Source organism: Bombina bombina, chromosome 11 (genome assembly GCF_027579735.1).
Source record: "Bombina bombina isolate aBomBom1 chromosome 11, aBomBom1.pri, whole genome shotgun sequence".
Classification (NCBI taxonomy): Eukaryota; Metazoa; Chordata; class Amphibia; order Anura; family Bombinatoridae; genus Bombina; species Bombina bombina.
Genome location: NC_069509.1, coordinates 43,607,463 through 43,630,294, shown reverse-complemented (window position 1 = coordinate 43,630,294; position 22,832 = coordinate 43,607,463). Strand labels below are relative to the sequence as shown.

Below are 22,832 nucleotides of genomic sequence, written 5' to 3'. Positions count from 1 at the left end.
CTCTATAACTTTAGACTGCAGTCAAAGGGAGATACCAGGAGTTATTGCTCTGGATAAAGGGATGTCCAGGACAAGGGAAGTGTTCTGACGGAGGTACTCATTGGTGGTACCAGGCGGTCCGTCACACGCTCAATCAATCGCATTTACTTTCAACTTGTATTATGAGTGAAAAATCTGTAATAAGTCTTCTTTTGCTTGCACGCAATTGTTAGCACTCGAAATCTAGCGATAAAACTTTATTTTTGTTCTATTGTTCACTAATTTTACATTTTTAGGATTCAAATGAAGAATTTTCTAATGAACTTAAATAGTTTAGAAAAAGAACACAATATTTTTGTACAGGAATGTTGATGGATTAGAATGACAACTCTTGTCAATTAATTTCCAATTTACCCAAAAATAAACCTTTTCTAATATTTTAAAATTATTATTTTGCAGTAGTACTTCACAGATCATAGTGACATGTAGGGACAGGGTGGCAGTTGCACATTGTAAAATTTGGTGCTAAATTACAACAGCTATCCTGGTCCCTATTTTAACTACCTTGAAAAAGTCAGTGATTATATCAACAAAAAACGACAACAGGTTTTTTAAGATGTTGTTACTTTATTATCATATTTTTAATAAACAAAAGAGAAGAAATGTGATTTAGATGCACATATTACTGTAAATTGACATTAAATAATATTTGTGCTACAACAATTAAAAAAAAAAATAAAAATAAAATAATGCTGCAACTTAATTATAAAAATATGAGGAAACGTAATCAAGTATTCAAATACCTCGGCATCAGGTGGGAGTGTATATAAGCAAATGGTTCCTCAAAAACATTGCCAGAATGAATCAGTATCTGCAAAGCATTTTAGCACCAAAACTGAGCCTTTTTTTTTTTTAAAGATTGTCAAAATCAGTATAAAATGCTAAATAACATCACTATTTAAATAAATTAAACTGCCAATCAGGAAACACTTTTGAGTTCACCCCTTCATATTATTGGTTGAAGGTAAATAACAATCAAAAGGGATCATTCTTATGTTTTATAATTTAGTTTTTTTTATCCTTAATTCATACAACTTACTTTGTAGTATTACATTTTAGGTCATACTCACTTATCCATTCCTGTAATATCCCTTGTGATTTCTTTCATGAGTACAATAATATCATCTCTGTTACAGCTTTGAATCTCATTGGCCACAACATCATACAAACCCTTAAAGCCACCAGCAATATCAATGGTGATAAATACAGTTCATTTCAAGTGCACTATTGTCAAATTAGTTAATGTGATAGTCTGTGAAGCTTGGTTTTAACTCTAAGTGATGGAATGTGCATTAGTGATATATAGATACTTTGTAATCTGATACAATTAATTATTACAGAGTGCACAAACCTTACCAAAGCAGAGCAGAATAGTATTAAAGCAAAAGTGTAAAACACATGATCCAATCACAATGACTACATCTTTTTAAATTAAATACACTAAGCCCCAGGCCTGACCCAGTGCACTGTATTAGTAACCTTTGTATCCTCTGCATGTATAAGGCATTTACAGAGTTCTCCAGTGAGAAATACATTATGTAGTTGGTCATCAGACTAAATACATTTAATAGAATAGAACAAGTTTGAATTATAGATCTTTTTCATTTTAGAGAGTTGAGTTGTTCCTGAATCCGCATGACGTCTGTATCAGTTCATGTTGTTGGTTCTCTTGCTGTAAGATCACAAGTTTTTTCTCTAAAATAGTCTTTTGTAGCTTTTCTAAACTTAATCCAGTTTAAGACTTTGTTTCATCCTTAATGAAGTTATAACCACGTATTATAAATTCAACAATTTGTGGTTTGTTTGGTTTTGGGGTAAATGTCTCATAAGATTCACAGGATTGTGTCTTATTCTCACAGGATTGTGTCTTATCCTCACATTATTGTGTCTCGCTGAGTGAAAATTGATAACAGACAATGCAGGCGCCATAATACTTCCTGTCTTCGTTATTAACCAATCAACAGTCAGTTTAGCTGGTAAAGGTTTGGAAGTTTTACAATACAGTGTGGTCTTTCATTCTAGTCTTGATGCAATTATATTTTTTATGTGGACGTGTGAAATAAACCTGTAGGTATAGAAAAGAAATATTATAATGTATCTGCCTGTAACATTACCTGATTAATATCACCATAAGTAAAATTAAATCAATATAAATTACATTATATAAATGTAAATAATCTCAGTACAAGAGAACAAATAATAACACATTTTTTTTACAAGAACACAAAGGAAATAGCCCATGATTTTAAAGTCACACTAAATACAGTATAATCGAATAACTGAAAATTACACCAAAAGAAACAAAACAATACAATATCACTTATTTGAAATTAGCAGTACAATACATTTTGGCAAATTTCAAAGTTAATACAATTTTCTCTCCCCCTACCCTTGTATCATGTGACAGCCGTCAGCCAATCACAAAAAGTATATTGGTATATTGTCTGCACGTTTGCACATGCTCAGTAGGAGCTGGAGCCTCAGAAAGTATGAATATAAAAATAATGTGGATGTTCTGATAATGGAAGTGTATTGAAAAGTTGTTTTTATTTAATTGTATTCTCTTTCTGAATCATTAAACTTTGACTTTAGTGGCCCTTTAAGTAACAGGAAGAACAAAAAAGAAAAGGATAATAAACTAATACCTGTGTATGCATTATAAATACTATATAGAACATGAATATATACCGATATATGAGCAAATCTTGTTTTCTAAGAAAACTGTATAGGCCTAGATTACAAATAGAGCGATATTGCACAGGGTGTTATTTTACACTCGTCCTCACACAAAATTAACACACAATCTGGTATTACAAGTATTAAATAATTTAATCAAAGGATCTTAACATGGTTTTATTGTTCCTTATACTTTAATGGATAGCACAGAGTGCTCTGTTAGCGCAATCATTGTGCTTGTATTACAACTGGTGAGATAAGTGTCGCGCTCAGGTACAATTCAAAGACTGCTGTACAAATATCGCTTCCTAGTTTGCATAACAAAACACAAGAAATGCAATAGAAATAAAGGTTTTAAATTATATTTAAACATGAATCAAAGATACTTAAGAGAAGGTTTTGTGGCATAATTAAATGGAAATAGACTGCACTCTTAAACTGGAACGGGTACACATCCTATGACCCTGCAAAATGCACAGACCTGGGTGTTCAACAGCCCTCACAGACAGCAGTCCCCAGAGACCCAGGCAGTTAACTTGAGACATATATGGATGTAGCCTGAGCGCCTATACTAGAAGTGGGCTAGGATGTGAATAGGTAGTACACGTGTATTTATTAATGACAATAAATGTTGACAGTTAAAACAATTAAAACAATAATTAAAACAAAAGTTTAAAAAAATAAATAATATGCAATATGCAAAGGTACCTATGTAGAATATTCAAATAGTAAATTAACATGGATCCATGTTTATCAACATACAAAAAGACTGGTAAGATGTGACAGTAGACAATCTTGATAATAATATGCGAATAAAAGCTATATATACACTATATATATATATATATATATATATATATATATATATATATATATATATATATATATACATATGGAAAATGCATATGTACTGTATATATATATATACTGTATATATATATATATATATATATAGTGTATATATAGCTTTTATTTGCATATTATTATCAAGATTGTCTACTGTCACATCTTACCAGTCTTTTTGTATGTTGATAAACATGGATCCATGTTAATTTACTATTTGAATATTCTACATAGGTACCTTTGCATATTGCATATTATTATTTTTTTTTATAAACTTTTGTTTTAATTATTGTTTTAATTGTTTTAACTGTCAACATTTATTGTCATTAATAAATACACGTGTAGTACCTATTCACATCCTAGCCCACTTCTAGTCTAGGCGCTCAGGCTACATCCATATAGTCTTAGAGTTCCTTATTGACAGCTAGAGGTCAAGACAGCCGGAGCATATAGGATTACACAGGTGCTAGGTATATATTACATCAATCATTTAACTTGAGACAAGTCTTGGTGCAAAGCCTTCAGAACTACATGAAGAACTCTACTAGTTTAGTGGATTTTCTGTGCACTCTTGGCTTAGAGCTTGAGCGATATCTGACATGAATTTTACTGCGCATCCCTAGAAGGCTATTATGTACGGGCTTTAGCTCACCTGTGCTACCTGACATGCAGATGTTAGCACACACTATAGAACAAATAACGTTAGATTTGTAATATAAGAACAAAAATAAAAGCTGTATTAATTGCCCTTGAGCGATGTTAATACACTTTAGCGCTAATATTTGTGTGCTCCATCTGTAATGTAGCCCACAATTGGGAATGTTCTATACAAAACAAGTAAACACTCAGTATAGTTATTTTAGCAGACGTGGTTCTGTAGTTGGAATTTATAATTTCATTCCTCAGGCCAAATGTTAATGATTACCTTGGGGGAGAGCAGGTCAAAACCATTGTTACTGATCAGATGATTATTAACCTGTGCTCAAGTGCAGATATCCTGAAAATCTGATCTGTTAGTGTGCCCTGAGACCTGTATAATGTAGGATGGGTAAAAGAAAAACAAACCTCTCTATTGATTCAGTTCTGTGTTATTTTGCCCTTTCTGTTTTATATATTTGTTCTTTTTTTTTACTGCCAAATCATAAACGTTCCCTGTTTCACACCTGCCTGTCATCCCCCTGCTGCTCTGAGAGTTCAGTTCAGTTGCTGCTTTTTCTGGTCACATGGTCTGAGGGTGAATTGAGCTGCACTAGGTAGAAGCTGTCACTCATAGAGCTCAGGAAAGCACAAGCTGTGCTTATTAAAGGTACAGTCAACACCAGAATTTTTGTTGTTTAAAAAGAAAGATAATCCCTTTGTTACCCATTCCTGTGTTTTGCAAAACCAACACTGTTATATTAATACACTTTTTACTTCTGTGACTAACTTGTATCTAAGCATCTTCTGACCGCCCCTAATCACATGACTTTTAGTTATTATCTATTGACTTGCATTTTAGCCAATTAGTGCAGTGTCTGCCACTAGCCACGGGCGTGATCACAATGCTATCTATATGGCCTACATGAGCTTGCTCTCCCCTGCTGTGAAAAGTAAACAAAATAGAGGCGGCCTTCAAGGGCTTAGAAATTATCATATGAGCCTTCCTAGGTTTGCTTTCAACTAGAATACCAAGAGAACAAAGCAAAATTGTTGATAAAAGTAAATTGGAAAGTTGTTTAAAATTACATGCCCTATTTGAAAAATGAAAGTTTTTTTTGGACTTGACTGTCCCTTTAAGGGTTATTCTGACAAGCGCTAGACCCAGCACTGCTTATCAGTTTTGTAACTTCCAGTAATTGCTGTAAGAGCTAACTCTCAGATTATGTATAATATACTGCGCCATATACACATTATATACATGGGTTTACAAATTATTTATCAGAATCAGTTTTGTTATTATTTCATCACAAATTCAGTACCATTTATATTTTCTTACCGTTGATATCAAATATTCTTGTTTGAGGAATTTTCATGGTCACATGATTCCAAGTCACAGCAATTTGATATGATGGTTTATTTAAGAGATATTTAGGACAGCGACACTCGCTTGTAGCATCAAACGTCTGATCAGAATTCAGTGTTAGTTTGTTTTGGACTTTCTTCTCATTTTGTAATTCATCTCTAAACTTCCAAATGATCTCAATTTCCTTAGGGTGAAACCTTTGCAGTTTTGCCAGAAAGGTAACATGAGAAGACTCAGTAACTGTCTCTATGGTCTCCATGAGCTGCGGTTTTGCTAAACAAAAAACATAAACTATTAGTGATTTTAATGATAAATGTTGCACATAAACAAAACAAATTCCTGCAAGAGGCCAGTACAAGTATTTGTAAAGCTACAGTTAATAAATTAAATAAGAACTTGAATTATTAGAAGTCGCCACAATCCTTTAGAAAAGATTATTAAATAATTTATCTACAAAAGTTCCAAAAGACTTTAATGGTGAATTTTGTAGAAAAATCATTAGATAATATTTTCTAAAGGACTGTAATTAGCTTAGGTTGTAAGACAAGCAAAAGAGAATATTCTAATGAGTTAGAACATTTGTGTGTTGTTTACCTGTGTATATGGGGCCTATTTATCAAAGTTCTTGCGGACCTGATCCGACAGTGCGGATCAGGTCCGCAAGACCTCGCTGAATGCGCACTCCGCATTTAACATTGCACCAGCAGCTCACAAGAGCTGCTGCTGCAATGCAGCCCCCAATGGGCCGCCAGCAGGGAGGTGTCAATCAACCCAATCGTACTCGATCGGGTTGATTTACGGTGATTCCTGTCCGCCTCATCAGAGCAGGCGGACAGGGTTATGGAGCAGCGGTCTTTAGACCGGTGCTTCATAACTGGTGTTTCTGGCGAGTCTCAAGACTCGCCAGAAACACGGGCCCACAAGCTCAGTTCGGAGCTTGATAAATGAGCCCCTATGTATCTAAAACCTATATTAGCTTAGGTTGTAAGACGAGTAAAAGACAATATTCTAATTTAGAGCATTTGTTTGTTGTTTACCTGTGTCTATGAGGCCAATTTATCAAAGGTCTGTCGGACTTGATTCGACAGTGCGGATCAGATCCGACAGACCTTGCTGAATGCGGAGAGCAATACGCTCTCCGTATTCAGCATTGCACCAGCAGCTTTTGTGCGCTGCTGGTGCCACGCCGCTCCCTGCAGATTCATGGCCAATCGTCCGCCAGCAGGGGGGTGTCAATTAACCCGATCGTACTCGATCAGGTTGAATTGTGGCGATTCCTGTCTTCCTGCTCAGAGCAGGTGGACAGGGTTGCTTCATAACTGCTGTTTCTGGTGAGTCTGAAGACTCGCCAGAAACACGGGCCCTCAAGCTATATTCGGAGCTTGATAAATGGGCCTCAGTGTATCTAACCCCTATATAAGCTTAGGTTGTATGACAAGTAAAAGAGAATATTCTAATGAGTTAGAGCATTTGTGTGCTGTTTACCTGTATCCATGTCTCTAACCCCTGAAAACACATAGCTAAAGTCAGCACCAGAGGAGCAGTGAATTATTGATACTGAGCTAAACACAGCTTGTGATAGGTTTAGACAAACAATAGTGTCATAGGAAAATGTTCTAATTTAAAGGGACATGAAAGTCAGAATTCAACTTTCGCAACTTCAATTTAATTTCATTATAACATTGACTTCATACTTTTAATGTTCTTTGTTGAAGAGCATACCTAAGTAGGCTCAGGAGCAGCAATGCACTACCGAGAGTTAGCTGGTAATTGGTGGCTACACACATATACCTTTAAATTGAAGTTGTGAAAGTTTAATTCTGACTTTCATGTCCTGTGACGCTATTGCTTGTCTAAACCTATCATTTGCAGGAATTACATACATAGTTATATCCAGGCAATGGGGCAATAATAATACGCTCTAATGCATTATACTATTTTTCTTTTTGCACTTGTATGTGCCTTTAAGAACAGCACAGTCTGCCCAGAGAGTCGGATGCACTACACATATAAGAGGAGCTGCCATAAGTCACTAAAGATCAGATTCATCTTGTGTTATAGTTTTGTTTTGTCATCTGAAGAGGGAGAGATGATGTAGGAAATACAGAAGGTGAGAAATTATTAAATTAAATAAACATAATTATAAAAAGAGAAAGACAAGAGGAAGGGGGGTGTCAATCATCCCGATTGTATCTTACGACAGCTGCTTCTTAAAGGGCCATAATACCCAACGGCTAGATTTAGAGTTTTGTCGGTAACGACCCGCGTATCTAACGCTGGCTTTTTTTTGCCCGCACCTTTTAAATGCCGCTGGTATTTAGAGTTCACAGAAGGGCTGAGTTAGGCTCCAAAAAAGGAGCGTACAGGCATATTTACCGCCACTGCAACTCTAAATACCAGCGGTGCTTACGGATGCGGCCAGCTTCAAAAACGTGCTCGTGCACGATTCCCCCATAGAAAACAATGGGGCAGTTTGAGCTGAAAAAAAACCTAACACCTGCAAAAAAGCAGCGTTCAGCTCCTAACGCAGCCCCATTGTTTCCTATGGGGAAACACTTCCTATGTCTGCACCTAACACCCTAACATGAACCCAGAGTCTAAACACCCCTAACCTTACACTTATTAACCCTGTTCCGATCAGCCAATAGAATGCAAGCTCAATCTGATTGGCTGATCCAATCAGCCAATCGGATTGAACTTGAATCTGATTGGCTGATTCAATCAGCCAATCAGATTTTTCCTACCTTAATTCCGATTGGCTGATAGAATCCTATCAGCCAATCGGAATTCGAGGGACGCCATCTTGGATGACGTCATTTAAAGGAACCTTCATTCGGACTTAGGACGTCGGTGAAGAAGGATGGCTCCGCGTCGGCTGCTTCAAGATGGACCCGCTCCGCTCCGGATGGAAGAAGATAGAAGATGCCGCCTGGATGAATATGTCTGCCGGTCCAGATGTCCTCTTCTGCCCAGATAGGATGAAGACTTCGGACCCTCTGGAGGAGCTCTTCTGCCCGGATAGGATGAAGACTTCGGACCCTCTTCTGGACGGATCGGTGATACCCGGCTGGGTAAAGATAAGGTAGGAAGATCTTCAGGGGCTTAGTGTTAGGTTTTTTAAACGGGGTTTGGGTGGGTTAGATTAGGGGTATGTGGGTGGTGGGTTGTAATGTTGGGGGGTATTGTATGTTTTTTTTACAGGCAAAAGAGCTATTTACTTTGGGGCATGCCCCGCAAAAGGCCCTTTTAAGGGCTGGTAAGGTAAAAGAGCTGTTAACTTTTTATTTTAGAATAGGGTAGGGCATTTTTTTATTTTGGGGGGCTTTGTTATTTTTTTAGGGGGCTTAGAGTAGGTGTAATTAGTTTAAAATTATTGTAATCTTTTTTTATTTTTTGTAATTTAGTATTTGTTTGTTTTTGTAATTTAGTGGTTTTTTTTTGTAATTTAGTTTAGTTTATTTAATTGTAGATAATTGTAGGTAGTTTAGTTAATTAATTTATTGATAGTGTAGTGTTAGGTTTAATTGTAACTTAGGTTAGGATTTATTTTACAGGTAATTTTGTAATTATTTTAACTAGGTAGCTATTAAACAGTTAATAACTATTTAATAGCTATTGTACCTAGTTAAAATAAATACAAAGTTGCCTGTAAAATAAATATAAATTCTAAAATAGCTACAATATAATTATTCATTATATTGTAGCTATATTAGGGGTTATTTTACAGGTAAGTATTTAGTTTTAAATAGGAATAATTTAGTTAATAATATTTAATTTATTTTGTTAGATAAAAATTATATTTAACTTAGGCGGGGTGTTAGGGTTAAACTTAGCTTTAGGGGTTAATACATTTATTAGAGTAGTGGCGAGGTCCGGTCGGAAGATTAGGGGTTAATACTTGAAGTTAGGTGTCGGTGATGTTAGGGAGGGCAGATTAGTGGTTAATACTATTTATTATAGGGTTTTTGAGGCGGGAGTGAGGCGGTTTAGGGGTTAATACATTTATTAGAGTAGCGGCGAGGTCCAGTCGGCAGATTAGGGGTTAATAAGTGTAGGTAAGGTAGCGGCGACGTTGGGGGGGCAGATTAGGGGTTCATAAATATTATGTAGGTGTCGGCGATGTTAGGGGCAGCAGAATAGGGGTACATAGGGATAATGTAGGTGGCGGCGGTGTGCGGTCGGCAGATTAGGGGTTAAAAATTTTTATTAGAGTGGCAGCGATGTGGGGGGACCTCGGTTTAGGGGTACATAGGTAGTTTATGGGTGTTAGCGTACTTTAGAGCACAGTAGTTAAGAGCTTTATGAACCGGCGTTAGCCCAGAAAGCTCTTAAGTCCTGACTTTTTTCTGCGGCTGGAGTTTTGTCGTTAGAGTTCTAACGTTCACTTCAGCCAAGACTCTAAATACCAGCGTTAGAAAGATCCCATTGAAAAGATAGGATACGCAATTGACGTAAGGGGATCTGCGGTATGGAAAAGTCGTGGCTGGAAAGTAAGCGTTAGATCCTTTCCTGACTGACTCTAAATACCAGCGGGCGGCCAAAAGCAGCGTTAGGACCCCTTAACGCTGGTTTTGACGGCTAATGCAGAACTCTAAATCTAGGCGTTAATATTTTCTCTTGAATAAGTGTATAGTTGGCATCTATCATATCTTGAGGGTTAGCTGTAAGATAAATACCTAGGTATTTAAGTTTCTTTTTAATGACACAGTGAGTCCACGGATCATCATAATTACTGTTGGGAATATCATTCCTGACCAGCAGGAGGAGGCATAGAGCACCACAGCAAAGCTGTTAAATATCACTACCCTACCCACATTCCCCAGTCATTCTCTTTGCCTGTGAATAGTTGCAAGAAGGTGGTAAAGTTAGGTGTCTGAATGCATTTCTTCAATAAAGAGTTTGTTATTTTCAAAGCAAAGCAGGTTTTTCTGATTTTTGCTGGGGTCTAGCCGTAGTCCATGTCAGTCTCTTCAGTAGAGCAGTGATGGCTTTTAAGCATTTGTGAACTTGTGGGGTATAATCCCCACTGTGCCTCTCAAACAGTTTGTTGCTACCCTTTTTGGAAAGCCTGTATAGGTTTATACAGTTTTTCTTTTTTCCACAGGTCCATGGGAGGAGGATGCCTCTTAAACTTTGTGTGCTGCCCTGCTGCCAGGCAGATTCATCTTTTGGTAAGTGCTATGTTTATTTTTTATATAAAAGATTGTGGCACTTTAACAATTAATACTGTTTGAGGGACGTGTCTACATTTTTCCTTTGGGGTGCACAGGATTTCGTAGGGCAGCTATGCACGGCACTGGGAGGTTATTTATTTATCATTGGGGCTCAGTGGTGTGTTCCGGTTTTATTGTGCTTCACTTTAGTGTGTGGCTTTTCTCGAAGGCTGTTTTCTCCATAGTAGGAGTAATGCCGGCCGGGAGGTTTGGTAAGGTATGCCCATGGTGGGTGGGGCTTGCGGAAACAGCAAAAATTTGTGAGCTTTTCATTCTGTTAGTTCCGGAGTGCCGGAAGGGGTTTCGACTCTGTGTTGCATGCGAGCAGCGGTTTTGTTGCTGGGTGTGATTAAGTCCAGATCGTTTTATTGTACCGCTGTTTTTGGCCAGCAGGACAGGTAGGCACCTCAGCAAGCTTGTTGAGGTGTAGAGGTGCCATACATTTTTTTATTTTGCCTCATATTTTATGCAAAATAAAGTGGGGAATAATATTTATTAAAGCGTTACTTTAACATTTTTTTTTTTTATTGAGGTGAAATTTAAGGCTTACAGCTCAAGTAAAACAATAAACAGTGCATAAGTTGGAGGTACAACAGTACAGAGTAATAATCAAACAAAACAAGTTTATCTTATACCATTCAAATGTAGAGTACAGGATATGGTTAGCCTTTAAGATTAAAAACCCTCTAAATAGCTTGCAAGGCCACTCTTGGACCTACAGTGACTCCTAAATATAACAAACTACAGAGGGATAGAGTGGACATTAGGAGACTAGTCTTGAGTCTCTGAGAACACCTCCTTTTCACTTTCAGATTTTCTGTTTGAGTGTATAATACATGTAGAATCATTTTTTATGATACATATGTATATATGTAAACAGGGTTCTGCCTATGATAAAGTAAATGTAGGACATGATGATACTTAAAACGGTTTGGAAAGGTGCTTAGTACAGGAATATATACCTGTATATAGAAAAAATAAAAATAAAGCAGTGCATCCACTTGTAGAGAGAGGTTGTAGCCAATATTTATATGATTAAACTAAACTGAGACCCACTGAACCATGGAGCAATACAATAAACATGCAGCTAGTACTAGTACCTCAAAAAGTAATTGAACTCTCATATCTTTCCCATATTGCAAGCCTAGGATCAAATTCGTTGTGGGTAGAATAGTGTCTAAATATCTGGGTCCCTACAATAAATTGAAATATAGTTTATAGAGGCGTAGGTTGGATTTGGTTGCAATATAAGACTGTTTCTGAGACTCTAAAAATGGACCTCAAAGGAGAAGACATACTGCCTCGGCCGCTGACAGCAGTCTGGTGGTTAAAAAATTCCATACTAGAGCTCCCATGTATGTAGAGGCCACAGAGCCCATCTTCTACCATAGGATATAGCTGTACAACCATCTGCATGATTTTGGAGTTGTAAGAAGTATGTGTACAGGAAATGTTATGTATAGGGTAGGAACAAAGCTCAGTGGGTGTATGACGCAACAAAAGATGTGTACATAGAGTACAGGGACTGTAGACATGCAAAATATTAATCATTTGAATACATAGGCTATCACATTATACCCAGATAAAGGAATGCAATTAATTATGCTACTTAAGTAACAGAAGCCAACTAAAAGTAAAAGTTCAATAAACTTGATCTAACATTATAAAGGGATTTTACATAACTTAAAAAACCTGTAACGCTTTTGAACCTAGCTAAAACATCAAGTAAAGTGCGTATTGTTTAGACAATATATGTCTAATGATTATCCCATCTCAAAGTAAGTCAACCAGACCACAGAGGAATGTAAAGTATAAACCCAGCTAAGTTTCCAGGTCCAAACAGAGTCAAAAATGGTATCTGGGCAGGGAGTCCCCACGGGGAGATATACCAAGATATAAACTACTAGGCTGCCTCCCATGAGCTGAGTATATCTGCCCTTCTTCACCAGTTTGACTAACCACATTTTTATAAGGAGAGTTCCTGTCAGGAGGTCAGCAGGCATGGGTTTTATCTGGGTGAGTCCTTTAGCAGGTATCAGCGTATCCTCCACTGTTTCCAACAAAGTCCCTGTGTTGGAGGGCGCCACCAGGACCAAAATCGATTGGGAGACCGGTGCAGATACATCCATGTCAAGATTCGAGGGAAGGGCTGCTCCCAGATTTCGCTCTTGTTGCTGCAGTTCCGCAGCCAAGCTCTACATCGCCTCCTATACCTATCTCTCTGACATCGATTAGGTAAGGTAGGCTCCTCGGCTCTTTGCTTGTGTCTGATACCTCAACCTCCGAGCAAACCTGCTGACTGTATAATGCTCGGGGAATCTGGAGCTGGGGCCCCAAAGCTCCATCATCCCCATTTAGCTTAAGAGTGAAGTCTCTTGTGTCATTGGTTTGCTTTTTCTCTCCAAGAGGGCAAAATGCTCTTTCAAGCGCACGCAGAAGGGATTGGTGGTGGCTTTCTAGAATACTCTCCAACTCTGTCCAAAGCACTCTATCGGTCTCCATGTCCCAGCTCATACAGAGAAGGTGGACAATCAGGCAGGCCAATGAGCCGTAGCTATCCTGTCCCAGGATATCGTAACCCCAGAGTTTGGGGGGGTTTCAATTTGCGGATGCCCCAGACCTATGCTGCTTATCCCACACAGGACTTGGTTTTAAGATCTATGCTTTGTTGAGTCCAATATGGCTGCCGGGTCCGTGTGGAAGCTGACTCCATAGCTGGCCCAAAGAGCATAGGCCAAGACACTGTCAAATCATCCGCTACTGGTTGCAAGTGGTTCCCAGTCGATATATTATTCATAAAAGTGTGGGATAATGGGTAGTTATGATATTTGACAAGTCAAAAATCCTCTTAAATTTTAGGAGCTTCACTGAGATGCGTCCTGCCGCTTTGAGCTCAAGCTCCACCCCCGCATTACTTTAACATTTAAAGGGACAGTAACTTTTTTTAGCTTCTAACTTTTTAGGGGTTTAAAAGTTTATTTAATGGCTTTATTTTATTTGGGTTAATTTTGTGTGAAGATGGACCAAGAGGCCCGGCAGGATATTACTTGTACATGTTTTTATGGTAATGTGGAACCACCAATCCCTTTTTGTTCTTCATGTATTGAGAGAACATTACATTACAGGGATAGACTTTTTGAGTCTGAGCCATCATTATCTAAGGTGGATGCTGTTCAGGGGCCTCCTGTTCAGGCTATGCCGCAGCTTTCTCCTCAGGTGTCCCAAACTTTGTCAGCCTCACATGCAGTGCCCTGCATTTCCACTCATACTCCAGTTGGAGTTACTTTGCAAGACATGGCTACCCACATATCCTCGGCGGTATCTGATGCTCTGCCTGCTTTTCCTATGCTGCAGGGGAAGCGTAAAAGGAAATATAGGGAGTCAGTGAGTAAGGTTTCTGATTCAGTTGTGGCTATGTCAAATGTTTCTTCCCATAAGTCTGAAGAGGACGATACTTCTGTAGCGTCTGAGAGTGTAGTCTCAGATTCTGTGTAATTCCTTCTTCTGATGCTGAAGTTGTATCCTTCAGGTTTAAGCTAGAGCACCTCCGTTTGTTGCTTAAGGAGGTTTTGGCTACTTTGGACGACTCTGACACGACGGTCAGAGTGACTCCTAAGAAGTCTAGTAAGCTGAATAAGTACAGGAAGAATATTCAGCATGGCTCCAGGAACACCTCTGGGAATCAGTCATGAACTCTGTCCACAAACGGAGCAAAACAGGCAACTCCTAGATGATCCAGCTGAAGTGTAGAGGTGCACACCAGAAAGAGAGGATGAGTGAATCCGGAAGGTAATACTGAAGAAAAAAGGCAGCACATTCGGTATCTCAAGAAAAAACTGAACTTTATTCCGACATGAAATGTGGATACAAACACACTGACACGGGGAGAAAAAAGGGGCGTATCCTTACGCATTTCATGCCGTGCGGCACTTAGTCATAGTCACTTTTTTCTCCCCGTGTCAGTGTGTTTGTATCCACATTTCATGTTGGAATAAAGTTTTTTCTTGAGATACCGAGTGTGCTGCCTTTTTTCTTCAGTATAAACTGAATAAGTACTTTGACGTACCTTCCACGGTGGAGGTATTTCCTGTTCCAGACCATGCATCAGAGATTATTGCATGGGAGTGGGAGAAGCCTGGGATTCCCTTTTCCAGAAGATGTTTCCAATTGCTGATTCTATCAAAGAGTCTTGGCAGAGGGTTCCCAAGGTGGAAAGAAGCAATTTCCACCTTGGCTAAGAGAACCACTATTCCTATTGAGGACAGCTGTTCCTTTAAGGATCCTATGGATAAGAAGTTGGAGGCATTACTTAAGAGGATGTAGGTTCACCAGGGTTTACCATTGCAGCCTGCGATGTGTATTGCTACCGTCACCAGTGTGGCAGCATATTGGTTTGATGCATTGTCTGATTCTATTCAGACTGATACTCCTCTTGAGGAGATCCAGGTTAGGATTAAGTTGGCCAATTACTTTATTACGGATGCTTCCTTACAGGTCATCAAGTTGGGAGCAAAGATTTCTGACTTTGCTGTACTGGCGTGCAGAGTCTTATGGTTAAAGTCCTGGTCTGTGGATGTGAGGGTTTTCACAGCATGTATGTTCCTTTAAGCTGCTACCTGCATCCTCCTAGTCCTGCCCACAGAGTCTATAAAACACCTCCTCACCCAAAGACAGGTGCTTAGTATTTGTTACTTTTGACTGAGTAACTCCTGCTCATACTGAGCTCCCAATTTTCCTGCAAAGAAGATTGCTTATTCCAACAACACGTGGATTACTAAAATCTTTATCTGGACCACTTGACATTTCGCCTATTCAACTTAAAAGACTTTTGTACCTGCTTATGGTTTATTCCTCTCAATAGTTGCACGGCTGTCGCCGCTTCATGACCGGACTTATTTGAGTACTACCACACCTTCCTGCTTGGAGTCTGGCTTTTCCCATACTAACCGCTATCTCTAAGGCACAGTTGACATTTTTCCTGCTGTTTAAAACCAAGCGTTTCTTACCGCAATTGTGTTACACGGAGTCTGATCGTGTCAGCGTTCTTAGCTGTCAATCAAACAGCGTGTCAGTCAGCGACTCCTCCCCTGCTTTCCACGCTACTCCACAGAACGCTGCGAGCAGCAACAGCAGTGAGAAGTAAGAAACCGTCAGCATTATAAGGAGAAATTAACATCAGAGAACTCCTGTATCATAATTTATGTTAGTCTGCCAGTGTCTCAGAATCACAAGCCTACCTCTTAAACTGTAAAGCTGTTTTGGACACTTATTACAGTTATACTTATATATATAAAAGCACTCTCTACCTTAACTGATATCACTCTCTGCTATAGTGATATTATATCAAGAGGGTGAAACATTCAAACATTAAATTATCTGTTCTGCAGTTGAGTTCCACAAGATACTAAGTTTACTCGATCATTACAGAATACTAAGCCGCAAAGGATTATGGAACCAGCAGAACTTCCTCAAGTGGTTTATAACTTATCCCAGAAAGTTGATCAAATAGCTCACGCAGTGAGAGAACTACAGATGGAGAATAAGACTTTAAAAGATTTATTTAAGGACTCTATAGCAGCTAGATCAGCTCATGATACTGCACCGGAACCTCAGATATCTCTTCCTGAGACTTTCAGCGGGAATAGACGCAATTACAAACAATTTAAAAACTCATGTCACTTACTTTTCACTCTGCGTCCTAAAACCTATACTACAGAGAGGATAAGAGTGTTAACAGTCATCACATTCCTCAGAGGCGAGCCCAGGGTTTGGGCAGACAATTTATGTGAACATGAAGATTCTGACCTTGCCACTCTAGAATCATTTTTTAGTCTGATGGACGATTTATATTCAGACAAAGACACTCAATTAACAGCAGAGGCAAATATGAGGGAACTCAAACAGGGTAAGAGACCCGTAGAAGAATATATTGCAGAGTTCAAACTTTATGCATCTGACTCCCTCTGGAGCCCTATAGCGCTTGGTAATCAATTCCGTCTAGGATTGACAGAGAATCTGAAGGATGAATTGGCAAGGATAGAATTACCTGCTACCTTAGAAGCATTGATGAAGATCTCCTCTCAAATTGATAGAAGACTCAGAGAGAGACGTGGAGAAAAACTACATACTGATCTCTATCACAAGCATTCACCTCCCAGAACCCATACCAAACCCACACTACCTACTTCCGTTCCCATGGAGATTGGGGTGGTTAGAGGACCTCTATCAAATGAAGAGAGGATGAGGCGTAAGACTAGAAACCTCTGCATGTATTGTGGTGATCCAACCCATTCTGTACATGAATGTCCTATTCTTCAGAAGAATAAGAAAAGTAAGTCCACCATTATTTGTTCCTCCCATGTGGTACATAAACAATCCACTTACTGTAACCTCTCTCTGTTCTTACAGTGGGATCAGAAAAGGGTACCAACTGAAGCCATCATAGATTCTGGCGCCTTTGGGAACTTCATCGACTCCCAGCTTGTAAAATTAAATAAAATCCCACTTCAGCTGAAAGAAATACCACTTGTACTTTGTGTTATTGATGGGTCCACTATACGTAACGGCCCTATTACACATCATACTGTTCCTCTGAGAGTTGTTACTGAAAACGGCCATACCGAATTCATCTCTTTTGATGTGTTGCCTTCTCCTCATTTCCCTGTAGTTTTAGGTATCACATGGTTGAAGTTACATGAGCCTTCCATATTATGGACCTCCTCAAAGATGTCCTTCAACTCCTCATACTGTCAAAATACTTGCTTCCCACAGCATCACCTTCTCCATACTCTTCCTGACTCACAAATACTACCCGATTACTACAAAGATTTTGCTGACGTATTCAGCAAATCTGAAGCTGACACACTTCCACCCCATCGACCGTATGATTGCCCTATCCAACTACAACCGGGGGCAAGCATACCATTTGGGCACATTTATCCATTAAATGAAACTGAATTGGCACATCTTAAAAACTACCTCGAGGAGAACCTAAAAAAAGGTTTCATAAGACCTTCTACCTCTCCCGCAGGAGCAGGCATGTTCTTTGTGAGGAATAAGGACGATTCACTTAGGCCCATCATCGACTACCGCGAGCTTAACAAAAGGACCATAAAGAATCGCTATCCGTTACCCTTGATTCCAGAGATGATTGAACGCCTATCGGATGCTACCATCTTTTCCAAACTCAATCTCAGAGGTGCATACAATTTGGTACGGATACAGGAAGGTCATGAGTGGCTCACGGCGTTCCGCACTAGATATGGGCTGTATGAGTATTTGGTGATGCCTTTTGGATTGTGCAACGCTCCGGCGACTTTCCAACATTTTATAAATGACATTTTTAGAGATCTACTAGATGTCTGCATGGTCGTGTATCTCGACGACATTCTAATATATTCTAAAACCTTAAAGGATCACATTAAACACCTCCGCTGGGTACTCTCAAGACTTCTTACTCACAAGCTCTATGCCAAGGCAGAAAAGTGTCAATTTCATTGCAAAGAGATTTCATTCCTACGGTATGATATCTCCCCTAACGGTATAAAGATGCAACATAAGAAGGTAGATACTGTTTTAGACTGGCCTCAACCAGCCAACAGAAAGGATCTACAACGCTTCCTTGGTTTCTCCAACTACTATCGAAAATTTATCAAGGGATTCTCCAAGATAGTAAAACCGTTAACCCAACTTACAACCCAGTCCAAACCCTTCATCTGGACCAAGGAAGCATCTACAGCTTTTGACTTCCTCAAGAATAGTTTCTCTACAGCACCTATACTCCGATTCCCCGACGCCTCATTACCATACATCCTTGAAGTTGATTCATCTGACTACGCCCTAGGGGCTGTACTCTCTCAACGCAAGTCTATGTCAGAACCCTTACATCCAGTTTCCTTCTTTTCCAAGACCATGTCCCCTGCAGAAATGAATTACACAATTGGAGACAAAGAACTCCTCGCCATTCGCAGAGCCTTAGAGAACTGGAGACATCTTTTGGAGGGAGCTAAATTTCCTGTCACCATCTACACAGATCATAGAAACCTCCAATTCCTCCAGAATAATAAAACTTTATCAGCTAGGCAGGTCCGTTGGAGCCTTTATTTCTCCAGGTTTGATTTTATCATCCAATATAGACCCGCCAACAAGAACGGGAAGGCTGATGCTCTCTCTAGAAGAGAAGTTAGACCTTCAATTACACAAGAGATCCAGTCAGTGATTCCCCAAGAACGCTTCATTGGAATTACTACACCATTCCTAGCTGAAATTAAGAAACATCAAAGAATAGATGAAGAAAAAACCCACTACCAAGTAGAGAACAAGGATGGCTTACTCTACCATAAGGATAAGCTTTATGTACCTCAAGCTTTAAGAAGTCAGGTTTTAAAATATCATCATGACATACCAACCTCAGGACATCCTGGTGTTAGGCGTACATTGGATTTATTGAACCGTTACTATTGGTGGCCCAAACTAAAGCAATCGGTTAAAGAATATGTTGGTACCTGTCCCACCTGCATTACCTCTAAGAACGAAAGGTCAAAACCTTATGGCCTATTGATGTCTCTACCTATACCCAGCCGCCCCTGGGAACAAATTAGTATGGACTTCATTGTTGATCTACCCTTATCTCATAAGCAGAACACCATACTTGTAGTAATAGACATGTTCACTAAAATGGGGCACTTCATTCCCTACCATAAGGTCCCTTCATCCTCCGAGACTGCTAGGCTCTTCCTAGACAATATTGTAAAATTGCATGGGGTTCCCGCTAGAGTGATAACTGACAGAGGAACACAATTTACCTCGAGATTTTGGGCTACATTGTCTAAACTCCTTCAAGTTGATCACAGATTCACAACAGCATACCATCCCCAAACCAACGGACAGACGGAACGGTTGAATCAATGGCTTGAGGAATACCTCAGATGTTTTTGTTCCTATCAGCAAGACCAATGGATTTCCTATCTACCCATGGCTGAATATGCCTACAACAACTTAACCAGCTCATCTACAAACTGTTCACCTTTTTTTGCAAATTATGGTTTTCACCCCACACTTTTTCTTAATACTACCTCCAGCACTGATTCCCCCAAATTGGATGACTTCACTATTAGGATTATAGACAATTTTGATTTCATCAAAAGAAACATACAGAATGCTCAAGCTACGCAGAAAAGACATTACGACCTCAGAAGGAGAACTCCCCCTAACTACTCCATTGGTGACCGGGTTTGGCTTTCCACGAAGAACTTGAAACTACAAGTTCCCAGTAAGAAACTTGCTACGAAGTTTATTGGACCCTATGAGATATCTCGGGTAGTCAACCCTAACGCTGTCACCTTACATCTGCCAGTCGGAATGAAAGTACATCCAACTTTCCACGTTTCTCTTCTGAAACCTTATACTGGATCTAGACAACAAGATACCAACAGTACTGACTCCTCTGTTATAACTGATACTCAAGTATATGAAGTACATTCCATTCTGGATTCCCGTTACAAGGGTTCAACATTGCAATATCTTATCCACTGGAAGGGTTATCCTTCCGATGACGACTCTTGGGAAGAAGCCTCAGCGATTAATGCTCCAAGACTCATCTCTGCCTTCCACAGTCGCTTCCCGGATAAACCTAGACCTCAAGCTGTGGGACAGCTTTCTTGAGGTGGGGATGATGTGAGGGTTTTCACAGCATGTATGTTCCTTTAAGCTGCTACCTGCATCCTCCTAGTCCTGCCCACAGAGTCTATAAAACACCTCCTCACCCAAAGACAGGTGCTTAGTATTTGTTACTTTTGACTGAGTAACTCCTGCTCATACTGAGCTCCCAATTTTCCTGCAAAGAAGATTGCTTATTCCAACAACACGTGGATTACTAAAATCTTTATCTGGACCACTTGACATTTCGCCTATTCAACTTAAAAGACTTTTGTACCTGCTTATGGTTTATTCCTCTCAATAGTTGCACGGCTGTCGCTGCTTCATGACCGGACTTATTTGAGTACTACCACACCTTCCTGCTTGGAGTCTGGCTTTTCCCATACTAACCGCTATCTCTAAGGCACAGTTGACATTTTTCCTGCTGTTTAAAACCAAGCGTTTCTTACCGCAATTGTGTTACACGGAGTCTGATCGTGTCAGCGTTCTTAGCTGTCAATCAAACAGCGTGTCAGTCAGCGACTCCTCCCCTGCTTTCCACGCTACTCCACAGAACGCTGCGAGCAGCAACAGCAGTGAGAAGTAAGAAACCGTCAGCATTATAAGGAGAAATTAACATCAGAGAACTCCTGTATCATAATTTATGTTAGTCTGCCAGTGTCTCAGAATCACAAGCCTACCTCTTAAACTGTAAAGCTGTTTTGGACACTTATTACAGTTATACTTATATATATAAAATCACTCTCTACCTTAACTGATATCACTCTCTGCTATAGTGATATTATATCAAGAGGGTGAAACATTCAAACATTAAATTATCTGTTCTGCAGTTGAGTTCCACAAGATACTAAGTTTACTCGATCATTACAGTGGATGTGTCCTCTAAATCTAAGCTTTTGTTGATTCCTTACAAGGGTAAGATCTTGTTTGGCTGAGATTATTTCTGATATTACCGGAGGAAAGGGGCATTCTCTCCCTCAGGATAAAAGAAATAAGCATAAGGGTCGTCTGAGTAATTTGCGTTCCTTTCTAAACTTTTCTGGTAAGCCTTCCCCCTCCTCTTCCAAGCAGGAATGATCTAAGTCCTCCTGGAAGTCCAATCAGTCTTGGATCTTGGAAGCAATCTAAGAAGCCCGTTACTGAAAGTCAGCATGAAGGGTCATGTTCTGTGTACTCTGAGTGCATGTTGCATGTCTCCCACTATCCCCACAGGTCAGTTTTTAAGAAGGCCCCACTAATTTACCTGGGTTCGTGTGGTCATTATCCAGGTGATGGTAATGATTCATTTTGTTTCCCGTTCTCGAAGTAAGCTGGGTCGATGGAAGTATAAGGAACTTGAGTTACGACTGTAAAACTTATTATTGCAGCTACTTAGCTTGAATGCCTGTAAGTCAACCTTCTGTTGAGGTGCTTGTGTGCAGCTAAGGTTCCCTGCTTATACCTGGTGTGCGGCCTTGTGTCGTGCGCTGTTCGCGGGCTTTGAGCAAAGCCGGTGCCAGTTCAAAAATGCTCTTTTAATCTTTCTGGAATTTTTGTTGCAGCTGCGAAGCTTGAGTGTTTAAAGGCTGATCCTCCGTTGCGGTGTTTGTATGCTATTGAGGTTCTCTACATATACCTCATGTGCGGCCTTATGACATGATCCATCCTCTTGCTTTGAGCTGAGCCGATGCAAAGTCAGAAATTATTCCTTTGCTCTCTCCGGATATCCCCCCCTGGGATTTAATGTATTTAGTGTGGCGGTATGCAGATATTTTGCGATAGCAGGCTTTAGAGCAATGGTAAAATCTAGCAGTCATCTTCCATTGTGGCCAGACTCCGCCCCCTTAAGTAGTTTTCTACTCCACTTCCTACAGTTCCTGCACTCTGAAGTAGTGTTCTACTCTACTTCCTAGAGTTCCTGCACTATGAAGGTAGTGCAGACACTGCACTAAGTCTGCCACTATTAAAAACATGTGCTGTGCTTTCTTCTTCTTGGTCTAGGGGGGCAAGTACAACACAGTGGTCAAGGAACAGCAATTCTGACCCCTCTCAAATGTTACATTTAAGAGAATATGGGAAAAAAACACGGCTAGATTACGAGTTTTGCGTTATGAGTGAAAAAGCAGCGATATGGCTCTTTTTCACTACCGCTGGTATTACAAGTCTTGCAGGTATTTCTGTACCGCACACTTTTCTGTCCGTAACGCAACAGAACTACCGCAGCTTTCAAAAAGTCCTTTTTCAATGGGACTTCCATAGCGCCGGTATTACGAGTTTGCCTGGGAGGCCAAAAAGTGAGCGGTACAGCCCATAACTACAAGATTCGTACCGCCATCTAAAGTCAGTAGTTATGAGTTTTGGCTACAAATCTATAACATAAAACTCTATAACTAAAGTACTAAAAAGTACATTAACACCCATAA

General features: G+C 39.6%; 1 gene segment (V, D, J or C); it reads right to left on the bottom strand.

The window, feature by feature from the left end:
* Window positions 1-735: 735 nt before the first annotated feature.
* Window positions 736-22,832, bottom strand: part of LOC128641809 (Ig gamma-3 chain C region-like) — a 168,721-nt gene continuing 146,624 nt past the window's right edge. Inside the window, 2 exon segments of the C gene segment in view lie at window positions 736-2,104; window positions 5,534-5,833. Of these exon segments, the coding sequence occupies window positions 2,082-2,104; window positions 5,534-5,833 (323 nt within the window).